The sequence below is a fragment of the Pecten maximus genome, chromosome 3 (genome assembly GCF_902652985.1).
Source record: "Pecten maximus chromosome 3, xPecMax1.1, whole genome shotgun sequence".
Taxonomy (NCBI): Eukaryota; Metazoa; Mollusca; class Bivalvia; order Pectinida; family Pectinidae; genus Pecten; species Pecten maximus.
In genome coordinates, this window is record NC_047017.1 from 17,094,304 (window position 1) to 17,108,838 (window position 14,535).

The following is a 14,535-nucleotide window of genomic DNA, read 5'->3' on the forward strand; positions in this document are numbered from 1 at the left end:
TCGCTGAATTGTCTTTTTATGGAAAAAATATTGACAAGAATATTTGTGATAACCTACAGATGGAAGTGTCGGAGAGCTCTGTCGATGGGCCGAAGGATGTCTCCCGTCAAAACAGCAGTAGTAGTACGGTCAACCCCATTCCAGAGAAGAAGGCAGATAAGAAACCTGTCACCAGCAAAACCTCACATGCAGAAATTAAACCCCAGATCAGCAGCAGCTCGGACAGTAGCAGCCCATCAGGTAGGTCAACGCTGAGGGAGTAGTCGGACATTTGTCAACTGTAGATGGGATTATAGAACGTGTGGTCGCATGTCTGCCCTAGATATCAATGTCTGTCTCTATGTGAAGAGGACATCTGTCCCAAATATGTAGTCTGTATACGTATGTCTGACCCAATATGTCAACATAAATATTTGTTTATTCTTCTCAAGACATTGGCTTAATCATGATGTAATCTTACAACATGTGTTATGAAAATTATTTGCCTTAAATTTCTACAACATAGCATGTTTTCAATCTTCTGAAAGCATCTTCTATTATAAAAGCTTAGCATATTTCATCCATTTTAAGTAAGAAATTCTTGGAAAAAATGGTGGCCCCCTTCAGAAGAAGAAGGGGCGGCTTAACCGAGTGGACATTGGTGCATGTTGAAAAGGCCTGTATGAAATGTTTTTGTCCTCGCCTGTACAAAAAGTTTAATTGTTCCGTATTGAATACCAGGAATAGACTTTTGAGAAAAGTAAATTACCGGGTAAGAGATTAATTCAAGCACTTCAGCCACTTTTATGTATACTTAATTTTCATGTGAAGACTTTTTAACAGCAGTCGATGAATGATAAGGTTCTGTTTAACATTGATTTTATATGTAGTCTTGTCAAGTACAGACATGGAAGTACACAGCTGTTGTGATAGCATAGACCATCTATTGAAAAGCTGGATCTCGTACGATTCTCATTTTGGTATTACCCACTACATAAAACATCGAATTCTGCCAGCGAAATTTGAGATAACTTGGTACTTATTTTACCGTTAGTCTTATTTCAGTGGTTTTCACACTGGAAGCTTTCGGATAAATGATAATTACACCTGATATATATTGTTTTCTATTATAAGTGCTGTGGTTGTGCCAATTCATCATAAAAATTCAGTTATATGCTAAAAATAGATCGTGCCCAAATGGATATGTCTACAGTAGTTTTGAGATCAATATTCAAAGTCACCAAAGGGCGACATAATTTATGAATTAGCAAAAACTTTCTGATGGAAATTTGTTTTTAAGACCATGAAGCGGACGAGATCTTCTTTCAATAACTTGGACATTAAACAAAATTTTGTCTGATTAGGTAGACTTCCACAGCTGTAGACAAAATTTGCTCACCAATCCTGCTTTAACTTGAATGGGATATTGTATGTTGTTACTCGTGTTAGGTGCATGGTATTGTGTTGTCAGCATGATTTACATTATCAGGTCACAGACTACTTTGCATCTGCACAAATAGTATTTTAGGGTGAAAGAACTAAAGTGTTTGCCTGACAGTTGTTTTCAGTAGTACATTTAAGTGTAGTGTTACTGTTTAAAATGTGGATGTATCCTGCCATTTGTGGTTCATTACGTATATGTATTAGAATGTTGAAAATTATAACTCGATGAATACCATGAAATTTTACCTTAATTTGTGTACTGTGAGGGGCATGGGAAGCTTTGATAAAATGTGTTGTACCCCTTAGTAAAGCATTGTGGCTCAGGATTATATGATTTTGTTTTATTTTGTTGTTTTAGCCAGAATATTTCCTTGTTTTTGTTTGTCTCTGATATTTGTTTGATTTGCATGTTTTAATATTTTCATTTTTTTTTCTTCCCCACAGATCGCATGTTTTATCGTATGTTAAGTTACAGTTACGTAGCTAGCACAGTATATAATCAGTTACAGTATATCACATATAGCCAGCTAACAGTTCTCCTCTTCTAACACACACCTAACGCTACTCCATCATGTTTACCATCATTGTGCATTAAATGATAAGGACATTAATGTTAGAATCTAAATCGAATTAAAATGTATCCAGTTCGGGTTGATATCATACCATCTAGACATAACTTCAAGGTTACTCTATATTGTCCAGGTCATACTCTCCTGCTTAAATCAATGCCGTCTAGTCCAAATCTAGGTCACAACTTAATCTCAGAGTTGAGCTCTCACTTGTGTCAATGCTGTCTAGTCTGAGCCTAGGTCACATCTTAGAGTAGAGCTCTCACTTTTGTCAATGCTAGCTAGTCTGAGCCTAGGTCACATCTTAGAGTAGAGCTCTCACTTTTGTCAATGTTAGCTAGTCTGAGCCTAGGTCACATCTTAGAGTAGAGCTCTCACTTTTGTCAATGTTAGCTACTCTGAGCCTAGGTCACACCTTAATCTCAGAGATTAGCTCTCACTTTCGTCAATGCTAGCTAGTCTGAGCCTTGGTCACACCTTAATCTCAGAGTAGAGCTCTCACTTATGTCAATGATAGCTAGTCTAAGCCTAGGTCACATCTTAATTCTAAGTGAAGGTCATATCAATTTGAGTCAAGGTCATACTTTTCCTGCTTAAGTCAATGATACCTTGTCTAAGCCAAGGTCACATCTTAATTCTCAGTTAAGGCCATAATAATTAGAGTCAAGGTCATACCTACTAGAGTCAAGGCCATACCGACTGAGTCAAGGTCATACCCATTTGAGTTAGGTCATAATCCCTAACTAGAGTAAAATTATATGATACCAAGTAGAGTCATGGTTATACCCATAAAAGTCACGATTATGAATATTATAAATATATACATTTATTCTGAAGTACCGTAGTAACTCCCAGTTCATGTCCAGTACATCATTTCTCTGTCTGACACAAGATCATATCTACTAAGCTGATTACAATCAAGGTTATGTCAAGGTTACGTCAAGGTCGTATCTGTCCATGAAGAAGATGCCCTAGAGCGAGTTCCCAGATCATATGAGGTTGATCCATGATAATGTTTTTCTCTACTCCTCAAACAAATCCAGTTCATTTCTTTGCCTTGAATTAGACTTGTTTGTTACTGTGATGGTAAATATCATTAATCAACCCATATAAATCTGAACGGAATTTAACTGCTCAAAGTTGTGACGTTATTGAGTTACCAGGTCATGCACTTTCACCTTCCTCACAAACTTGACCCAGTGATTAACACTAGCACTATTCCACAAGTAATGAGTGAATTAGGTTTCTGTTGTTAATATAAATCACTAACCTGTTTGCAAGTTTATCTTAAACTTCTGAATAAATATTTGAAAAGTGGATAGTTGCTGGATAACCTATTTAAGTTTTTTTTTGAAAACATTTGAATATTTAATGAATTTGCTGTGAAGATGAAGTTTTAAACTTACTGTATTTTGCTGTTGCTGTTTTCTTTGATTTGCTTGCATAGTAGAACCTCATTACATCAACAAGGTTGTGATGAATATTGAGTTAAATAAGAATAAAACAAACAAATTGAGGAAGTGTATTAGGCCTTGATTAGACTTCTATGATAAGATGATGTCATATAGTGTATGAGTTTGTCTTAATGCAGAGAAGAAAATCCAACTTCTAATTGGTCAATTTTCAGTTGTATTAATTAAAGGGAGTCACTCCCAAAAAGAGTCTGTTATCATAGCAAGTGTTGATGTTTTGAGTTTAATTATTTCTTTTTATTAATGACCGATTCTTTTGCTGCAAGACAAATCTGTTATGGAGGTATTTAGCAGAGTAAAGTACAGTCTCATGTTCCATGTCAGCTTATAAAAATCAGAAAGTAAAATATGCCTTGTCAAACACCTGGGCCCACTTGTTCGAAAGGTGATTATGCTAATAGAAGTTTAACAACAGTTTTAAAATCCTGATAAAATCATTAATAGTAGAAATAACTAAAATGTTACGAACTTATGGCACTCTTCAATCTCCTCCTACCTGATTATTTAAAAAAATACCTACACACAGGTTTTGAAGTTAAGGAAAAATGATGTTTTAATCAATCGTGTGATTAAGCTAGTCCTATTTTGAACAACTGGGCCCTGATTAGCTAGGAATGTAACGACTGACTTTAGTGTGTATTCTGTAGTTTGTACTGGTATCTGTCTGGTTTAGACGACGTAGTGGTACTAGCCCTATATACCCCGGTAATCAAACTTTCTTGATTTGAATACTGTGGTGTATTGTTAGATTATCTCTTGCCGATGTAAGAGCATAAAAAATGCATGTGTTTCTGCTAACCAGGCATATCGATCTGGTATTTTTGTACTAATCTTTTTTTCGCCATTTTCAAGAAAAATGCTATTAAATTCAAGATTTGTTGTCTAAACAACCATAGTAAAAAAACACGACAAATAAGAAGATTTTCAAACCTACCTACAGTATATTTTTGGGGATTTTAGCAGAAACACATTTATTATTTTTCTTAGCCTATTTGATTAACTAGACCTACAGTAAATGCATGCCTTTGTATGAAATCTTTGCAGTGTTGTCTATGTAGAGATAGTAAAATCCTTCTTTTTGATTTGAGTATTATGTAGACAAAAAAACATAGAATTGCCTTTCCGAAACAAGATGTATCACATACGTTATAGAGAAATATTAGGCATGGGGTAAAACAGACTGCTGGCTGGTTTAGGAACTCTTCATCTCCTACTGTAGGTAGTGGTTATCATAAGAAAAGGAAGAGTTTTTGGCCAGTGTGATGATCGTGTGGTTTGTAATTCCTGTATACTGTCATCAGACCTTGTTTAACAGTATAGCATTTTGCCACTCCTTGTTTAAAGACACTGCAGTCAGTTTTATCATGGCTAAAAAAACACAGGTTTAAGTATGCTCATGTCAAATATAAAAGAAATAGTATGGAATATTAGGGTTGTCAAACTAGTCTTTTTTTTACGGAGTAACCGGTTGATCATCGACATTGGGTCATCAGACAAGAAATAAAGACAGATTTTATCTGAACATGTAACTTGTATTACCTAACAGAAGAAATTCAAACTTAGAAATGTTCTCATCCAGACTGAAATCTCGTTTGTTTGGATATAACAGCACAGTACATAATAGTTGTTTTCTCTTGAAATTCTACTCAAAGTTCCACTTATCTGTTGTAATCTTCAACAATGGGTTATTGTACCAGACGCAACAAATGCAGTTTGTATCAGTAAATTTCAAATGTATTACACAACATGAGAGTTTTCTTTGATAGTTGATGCTATCAGACTGTCGATACCCAGAGAACGGAGTTAGAAGGGAGGGGGTCAGGGCCGGGGGTCTCAAAGTGATCTTCTGACATGTTCTCGTTCAGACTGAAATCTCACTTATTTGAGTGTAGTACATACTTGGTATTTTTCTTTGGAAATCACGCTGGAAACATCTTGATGGAGAGCCTTAATAAATGAAAATTAAAAAAAAACCTTTCATAGTTCATGTTTAAAGATTGGACATTCGTCAATGTACTTTCGTCAAGCAACACTATCGATTAGCTCAGACATTGACATGTTTTTCTAAAGTAATTAGTATTAATTTGTGTATCAATTTATCAATGGATATTAGGTGGGTCAAAATAGATTATTTGTAACCTATTAGAAGATTTCTGTAGTAATTTTGACAACCCTACAATACATATTGTTTTGAGATCAGTAAGCAGTGAATAGCACAGGATGGCCAGACCATGTAAATAATTCAACAAGCATGTTTATGTTTTGTTAGATTTAACTCTTTTTCCTTTAAACTGTCAAATTGATAATTGTCCTCCAACTTTGTAGGAATGGTGAGCCAGACACAACTACGTAGTGTGAACAGTATCAACAATGAAAATGGCATTAATGCTGCCACCTCCAAACTCAATGGTATGTATAGAGTTCAAACTCAATGGTATGTATAGAGTCCAAACTCAATGGTATGTATAGAGTTCAAACTCAATGGTATGTATAGAGTCCAAACTCAATGGTATGTATATAATCCAAACTCAATGGTATGTATAGAGTCTAAACTCAATGGTATGTATAGAGTTCAAACTCAATGGTATGTATAGAGTCCAAACTCAATGGTATGTATAGAGTCCAAACTCAATGGTATGTATAGAGTCCAAACTCAATGGTATGTATAGAGTTCAGACTCAATGGTATGTATAGAGTTCAAACTGAATTGTATGTATAGAGTCCAAACTCAATGGTATGTATAGAGTTCAAACTCAATGGTATGTATAGAGTCCAAACACAATGGTATGTGTAGAGTCCAAACTCAATGGTATGTATAGAGTCCAAACTCAATGGTATGTATACAGTCCAAACTCAATGGTATGTATACAGTCCAAACTCAATGGTATGTATATAATCCAAACTCAGTGGTATGTATAGAGTCCAAACTCAATGGTATGTACAGAGTCAAAACTCAATGGTATGTGTAGAGTCAAAACTCAATGGTATGTACAGAGTCAAAACTCAATGGTTTGTATAGAGTCCAAACTCAATGGTATGTATATAATCCAAACTCAATGGTATGTATAGAGTCCAAACTCAATGGTATGTATAGAGTTCAAACTCAATGATATGTATAGAGTTCAGACTCAATGGTTTGTATAGAGTCCAAACTCAATGGTATGTACAGAGTCCAAACTCAAAAGTATGTATAGAGTTCAAACTCAATGGTATATATACAGTCCAAACTCAATGGTATATATACAGTCCAAACTCAATGGTATGTATACAGTCCAAACTCAATGGTTTGTATAGAGTCCAAACTCAATGGTATGTATACAGTCCAAACTCAATGGTTTGTATAGAGTCCAAACTCAATGGTATATATACAGTCCAAACTCAATGGTATATATACAGTCCAAACTCAATGGTATATATACAGTCCAAACTCAATGGTATGTATACAGTCCAAACTCAATGGTTTGTATAGAGTCCAAACTCAATGGTATATATACAGTCCAAACTCAATGGTATGTATACAGTCCAAACTCAATGGTTTGTATAGAGTCCAAACTCAATGGTATGTATACAGTCCAAACTCGTTTAAGGATTGAATGTAGCTTTGGTTGATTTCATGGGGTGATTAATTTAGTTGTTCTTTAGACAAGTTAAATGAATAGCAAAGCGTTTCATGTTGAATTTTTTTCTTATTATGATATACAAAACTCTTAACCCTCCTATACATTACACCTAGATATGTATTTATCTTACAGATCCAGCCATCCTACAACCGACATGTGTAGAGGAGCTCAAACAACAGAAACCCTTCTTAAAGGCTCTGAGTAAACGAGACAAAGAATTAGAATCTCTAAAAAAGAAACATGAAAAAGTATGTATGTTTTCAGGCTGAGCCTATTATGGAAGAATAGTCCTAGTAGTGTTATACCAAGTAACATGCTCGATTTCTTAGTAAATTGTGTAATAGTAAACTGTTTTGATTTTTGTTTAAATTTTAATTATAAGATAGTAAAATTACTTTTACATAAAGATTTGCCATGATGTTTGAACATTTATTCTGACTTTGAATTTGTCAGTGTTACATACTATATAATAATTCTATTCCACAGCACTGTCGTTTTTTCCTTGAGAAAGATGTACAAAGTACAGACCTCTCATTGGGTTATTTACTGGTATGATGGACACTGGTCACTGGACACTTCTGAGGGGATGGGTTGGGGGGTGGGGGTTCAAAACCGGTTTTCCTTCTTGAATTTGTTCAAAGAAAAAAAAAAAAGTAGAAACCAGTAACAATAAACATGTACCAGGACTTCTTTAACAGGAACATCATGTTTGGCCCTGAATGAATGAAAGGGGTATATAATGAGGTCAGAGGAGTACATGAGTAGACTGATAGAACAGTGTGTATAGTCGGTGAGACGAAACCTAACAATAGGCGGAGTCATGTAGGTGATAAACTAGTTACTAAGTAAAGTCGACAGAACAATGTCTATAGTCGGTGGGACGAAACCGAGTAGTGGGTTGAGTCATGTAGATGATAAACCAGTTATTAAGTAAAGTCGACAGAACAGTGAGTATAGTCGGTGAGACGAAACCTAGCAGTAGGTGGGGTCGTTTAGATGGTAAACCAGTTACTAAGTAAAGTCGACAGAACAATGTCTATAGTCGGTGGGACGAAACCGAGTAGTGGGTTGAGTCGTGTAGATTGCAAACCAGTTATTAAGTAAAGTCGACAGAACAATGTCTATAGTCGGTGAGGCGAAACCTTACAATAGGCGGAGTCGTGTAGGTGGTAAACCTTTAAATAATTAACTAAAGTTCATGATGCCTCTTGCTGCCCAGTAGCTGTATTTGTCACCAGATGATGGGTATGCTACTTGATTTTCAATGTTGATAACTATTGAGACAATTATTTAATATTTATATAAATTGATCAGAAACTAATGTTTCTTTGTTTCCAACACAATGAATGATGCATATTTCAAAGAATATTAAAATGTTCATGCATTTAATCATCTTATATCAGTATTGTGAAAACAGTTGGCAAGGCGACCACAGGTGTGAGATGTGGTACGGTGTTGGTGGCGAGCAGACGTATAGCATAAGAGCTTGTGTATTTACAGGTGAGAGAAAGCGTTAAGGAGGTACATGACACACAGGTGGATAAACTGTTACGTACACAGGTGAAGGCCAAACGGAGCCTAGAGAAGACCAACAGTAAAATGCTAGATAAGGCCAAAAAGCATGGAAACCGAGACGAAGTGGAGCGTAAAACCTCTATGGAATACGATAACCTCCTGACTGGCCATGAGGTCGAGGTATACCTCGCTCTATAATCATTGGTTTCTTTGTTTACAGGCTAAGTAAGGATCCTCACATAGTTGTTCTCAAAATCAAAATGGTTCTGCATAAAGGTCACAAAATGGTTGCCAGGGAAACCTTTGTTAAAATGTATTAGATGGAACAAGATTTTTTTTTTCGAAACTCAAATTTTTCGGTGTCTCTTAATGACAGACACAGGCTATCATTTTCTTACTGGTTTTCTGGCTTCACTGGGTGTTAGTTTTAAAGACACAATGAGTCACTATGACCTTTTGAAACATTTTGAATAAAAAGAACAGAATGTGATTCCTGAAACCAGATTTTATCCAATGAAGAAAACATAAGAAATCTACAAAATTCATTATTTTTCAATTTATTCAACTGAAATGCAACATCTTCTTGTTTTTATTTTAGCAAAAGTCTAAGGTAAAAGTTCTGAGGATTTGCGTGGCATAATCACAATACAGGCTTAGCAACCTTGGTTTACTGAGCCCTGACCTCCGTACGCTTCTAGGCAGGGCTCAGTTTTCATTTCTTCTTGCTTCATTTATTATTACTTTACAAATTTTTGCTAACTATATTTTCCTCTTTCTGTAATTCCCTTTTATCTTTCCTTGTAATTAATCATTAGATTGTTTTGATTTTTGCTTGCCAAGGATTACATCAATATTTTGTATAATCTGGCACAATACCAATGCTTAAGGAAATGACATTTTAGAAAAAAAAGAATAACTGAAGTTGTCTTGTAACAAAATTTGCTCTGAACCACTTCACATTCATCCCTCCTGAAAACACTTGCCTTTCCTGTACATCCAGTTTGACTCCCGTCAGCCGAGTATGTCTTCCAATTTCCACGTCACATCGTCCTTGCCCATACTCACGCACATGATATGACGTATTTCACACATGAGCTTAACCTGATAAACTTCACACCTAGAGGGTTTATAAAACATGAGATTTGTATTGACTCTTTCCGTAAGGTCAATGTCAAATTCTTTATCGAAGGTCAGAGGTCAAGTGAAACCTCCGTCTCGTTTGCTTACTACTGAACACATCTTGATGTGTGTGTAGTACTGTGTCCACTGATATACCATTTTCCATGAGTACAGTGTGCATTCGTCAATAAAGACATGTCCTTTCACCTCTACAACTCTCAAGAATTATAAATGCATCCAACTGCATGGACCTTAGATGTTAAATATGATTTAATTTCCTTTTTTCATTGGCTATGTTTAAAGTCCTTTTGGAATGCTCAATCTTATTTTACCAGTTTCATTTTGCATTGAGGAGAAATGGTTCTATTTTTTGTCCATGGTTTTATGTGTTTATGGTTGTCCATGTTTTTGTGAGGTACACTTGGTGGGTGCTAGTGGTTCTTCATGTCAAAATATTAATGCAAGATCAAATCGGTGCCTAATGCTTTCGTATCTTTCCAAATCACTGCAACAGAATTTTCCTACATCAAGCATACCTATGTATTATACAGAAGTTGATATTCTTCAGCATAACCAGTTACCATAAATATACAGAATCTTTATTCATTTTAACCAGATTCTGCCTTGACAACTTTGAAAATGTTGCCTCATGAAGACTATAATCTTTTTGTTACATTTTAACTAGTGAAATATAAGAAATTATCAACATGATGATGATATCATCAGATGATAGTGGTGAAAAAAAAATTGTTTTTGACCAATCAGAAAATTGCTTTCTATTCACCTCATTGAAATCTGCTGAATCTTCAGTTCAGCAAAGGTAGAATAAGTAGTTATTTTGCTGCACTTCTGCAATACACATTGCAATTTTTTATGAAATAGTCATTGAACTGTTATACAAGCAAAACTTACCAGATATGTGCAGAAAATAATGAAATCGCATTGAGCAGCCCATTCAAATTTATTTTGTCATTCTGGGTTATGAATGCATGCTAGATATGTTTTTATGACCATTTTCAAGTTTATTGTTTGTATTGAGATGTTATTATCAAATTCTGATATCACAATCGGTAATGAGATTGTACTTACTGTGTAACTTGTTATGTGTCTGTTAATTGGGTCCATAATTTACTCTGAGGATAACAATATCAGTTGTTCTGGACTCTGTAATATCTCTGTCTTGGAAATAGAAAAAGTTTCATGCATGGAATATCATTTGTTGATATTTGTAACAGTTAGGTATCATTCATACCTACTTGGAAATATTGGTTACTTTTGGTTACTATGAGATTTACTGGTTACTGTAATAACTGCTGGAAACTGTTAGTTACTACTGGTAACAGTTGGTTTCCACTGGTAACTAACTGGAGATTGTTAGTTACTTTTGTTACATTTATTACTATGATAATTACTGGTTTGGTTGCTAAAATAATAATAAAATAATAATTACTGGTTACAGTTTTTGCTATAAGTAACTAATGGAAACTGCTGGTTACTTTTGGTTACTTTGATGATTACTTGTTACTATGGTTACTTCTGGTTACTATGGTAACAGCTGTTTACATTTGGTTGCTATAAAGATACTGGTTACCATAGTTACTATATAAAAACAATGGTTACTATGGTTACCATAGCTACTATAATAACAACTGGTTTCCTTTTGTGACTTAAAGTACTAGTTTATATGGTTACTTTGGTTACTATTTTAACTGCTGGTTAAATTTGGTTACTAAAAATATTGGTTACTATGGTTACTTCTGATTACTATAATAACAGCTGGTTACCTTTTCTTACTAAGAAACTGGTTACTATGGGTTCCTGGTAACTACTGATGAACATACAACATATTTCTTAACCTACCTGTAACATTGGTGTGGTATCCTGCATAATTGATCATTTCTAAAGCAGAATAATTTGTTAATGACAAACTGAGTTTTGTAAAAAAAAAAAAAAAAAAAAAAACATGCTTCCCTTTTAGTCAGATATTTCTTACCTTGAACAGTTGTTGCAATTAATTAACTCTACATCTGTATGATTTCAATAAATATATGCAAATTACCTTTTCTGTGTAGCCCTATATTGAGCTACATGTATTTCTGGTTTCCAGTTTTAGTAAACTGACCTAATTTTTCATTGATGAGTAGTAAATACATGTGTATAAGCTAGTTTCATCTCCTGTATCATTTTATACTGTCTCTCAGATCATAGTAGGTAATCTATAGGCTAACATACTGTCTCTCAGATCATAGTAGGTAATCTATAGGCTAACATTAGCAGCTATCCACTGTTGAGGACACTTAACATCAATTTGGCTGTGTATAATAGAATTTTGGTTTGAAGAAAATTAATATCTAATCTTTTTTATCTTTTAGAAAATAAATATATACATTTGTATATGGATATCATATATAATCGGCACACAGTGTGAATACATAAATCCGGATTAATTCAAGATGGTTTTGCAAATTATGAAATATGATTTGTTTATGTTGAATTTGTTCTCAAATCAAAAGACTTACGACTTGAATTTATCGAAAAGATATTTTGTATTTAATTTTTTCAAAATAATCTGCAATTATTACCCAAAAAAAATATTTTTATACATCCATGAGTTAAATAAAATTATAGATAAATAAACATTAATAAATGATCAAGGAAAATAGAAAATTATGAAATTTCAAAAAGTTTTTTGTAGAAATACACATTAATTGCAAAGTAGAAAATGGAAACATTGGGCCTTTTGCTGTTGTTGTAGCACAAGGATTTGCGGGACACACAGACAGATATGTTTGTTTCCATAAGTAAGGAGCACTATCAGGCCGAGTTGGAGATACACCAGCGCCATCTGGAGCCTCTGTACACAGCTCTCAAGGAAATCATGGACCAGGACCACAAAAACCACCTCAAGCGGCTCAGTGACGTCCATGATGCTGAAGTGAAAAAGCTTACGGATGACATGGAAGCTTCACGGCAAAAAGATAACAAACAGATGAGCAAGCAGTACAAGGATAAAGAGGAAAGAGCAAGGTAAAGCAGTATTCTAAATCTGATTTTAAAAAGTTTGGGATCACTTGCCAGACCATGTTGATTTTCTAAGGGTACTCTGGTTTTCTCCCACAAGATCCCTCGCACCTTTGTAGAATAAGTAAAGTATATTTTCTTTCTTTCTTTCTTTCTTTCTTTCTTTCTTTCTTTCTTTCTTTGTGAAACTGATTTATAGAATCTTAGCTCGGTTTGTTCCATCAACAGGAATATTACTGTGAATCACCTAGGTTTCATGAATATTGCTTTTCATGAACTTTCCTCTTCAGACATATTCATGAATACACAATTTCGTAAACGCTGATCCAGAAATGATTTAAGATTCACGAATTATGAACGACCGGTATTAGAGTCATGGACACTTCAAGAGTCATATATCTGTACCCGATAGCTTGGTCACCATCAATAGATATTATTTTCGTAGAAATTATCGTGAAGGATTTGAATTGTGATTGACTCTCCTGGCATATTAACGTGAAAATAAGTCCTTCATGCAAAATATAAGTATTTTAAAATATTCAAAACGAGTGTAAGTGCCTGCAGGCTGGTCAGCAGGAGGCTTGCCGAATGTAAGCCAGTGAAATTCATACAGTAGACTTGATATATACCCATCCATGGAATAGATCCATGTTTTATTATTGTTCTGACATACTTGATTGCTGTGGAGCTTATACTCAATAAAAAGTGCCACTTGCCTGGCCACTGTCCATTAAGATATGTAGATAGTCCTAAAACAACAGTTATCCTGATTGATCTTACGGTTGATTTTCCAGTCTATTATTTCCTTCCCTCTTTTCAGACGAAGACGCGAAGCGCAGCAGAAGCATGTAGACTTAGTGGTAGAACGAAGAAGGAAGGTAATTGCACCAAAGTTTCAGTATATCTTTATAACTTTTGTTCTGGTGACACTTTCTTGTTCATTTGGTCCTAAATTCTGTAAAAGTGAATGGGTTTAGTGTAAAAAGCTCAAAAGTAAGATAACCACTAAAATATGTACATTATCAGTAGTCTGCATATGAGACTTATCCAGATCCCCAGACATATCCAGATCACCAGACATATCCTGATCACCAGACTTATCCAGATCCCCAGACATTTCCAGATCCCCAGACATATTCAGATCCCCAGACATATTCAGATCTCCAGACATATTCAGGTCCCCAGACATATTCAGATCCCCAGACATATTCAGATCCCCAGACATATTCAGATCCCCAGACATATTCAGATCCCCAGACATATCCAGATCCCCAGACATATTCAGATCCCCAGACATATTCAGATCCCCGGACATATTCAGATCCCCAGACATATTCAGATCCCCAGACATATCCGGATACTCAGACATATCCAGATCACCAGACATATCCAGATACATGTACTAAGCCTTATCCAGATCTCCAGATATATCCAGATCCTCAGACATATCTGAATCCTCAGACATATCCAGATATCTGGACCCTCAGATGTATCCGGATACTATAATGATGGTTGTCATGACTTCTGATTACAATAGACCTTTCAGACTATAATATTAATTTTTATGTCAGTGGCCTCAGTAAGTGTATTTATGTTGACAGCTTAGTGATATACTTGCCAAGAAGACAGAAGAACTGAACAAAGCTCTAGAAGGCATTGTGGACGAGTTTGAGAAAGAGAGACTACAGGTAAATATCTACAATAAAACCACCAGAACAACAAAGAATGTCTTTTGAGTCTCTTTATTTGTCAACAGTTCCATAAGTTACTCAACAGACTTCCACATTTGGATCAAAT

The 14,535-nt window shown here is 35.0% G+C and overlaps 1 protein-coding gene across 2 annotated transcripts in view; it reads left to right on the plus strand.

Annotated features, from left to right (window-relative positions):
* Positions 1–14,535, plus strand: part of LOC117323384 (1-phosphatidylinositol 4,5-bisphosphate phosphodiesterase beta-1-like) — a 100,081-nt gene that overhangs the window by 78,995 nt on the left and 6,551 nt on the right. For both annotated transcript variants that reach the window (XM_033878568.1, XM_033878569.1), the window contains 9 exons: positions 60–240; positions 1,867–1,881; positions 5,789–5,872; positions 7,216–7,331; positions 8,584–8,778; positions 9,197–9,208; positions 12,473–12,744; positions 13,559–13,616; positions 14,340–14,426. In XM_033878568.1, the coding sequence (XP_033734459.1) occupies positions 60–240; positions 1,867–1,881; positions 5,789–5,872; positions 7,216–7,331; positions 8,584–8,778; positions 9,197–9,208; positions 12,473–12,744; positions 13,559–13,616; positions 14,340–14,426 (1,020 nt within the window). The remainder of the gene's footprint in view (positions 1–59; positions 241–1,866; positions 1,882–5,788; positions 5,873–7,215; positions 7,332–8,583; positions 8,779–9,196; positions 9,209–12,472; positions 12,745–13,558; positions 13,617–14,339; positions 14,427–14,535) is intronic.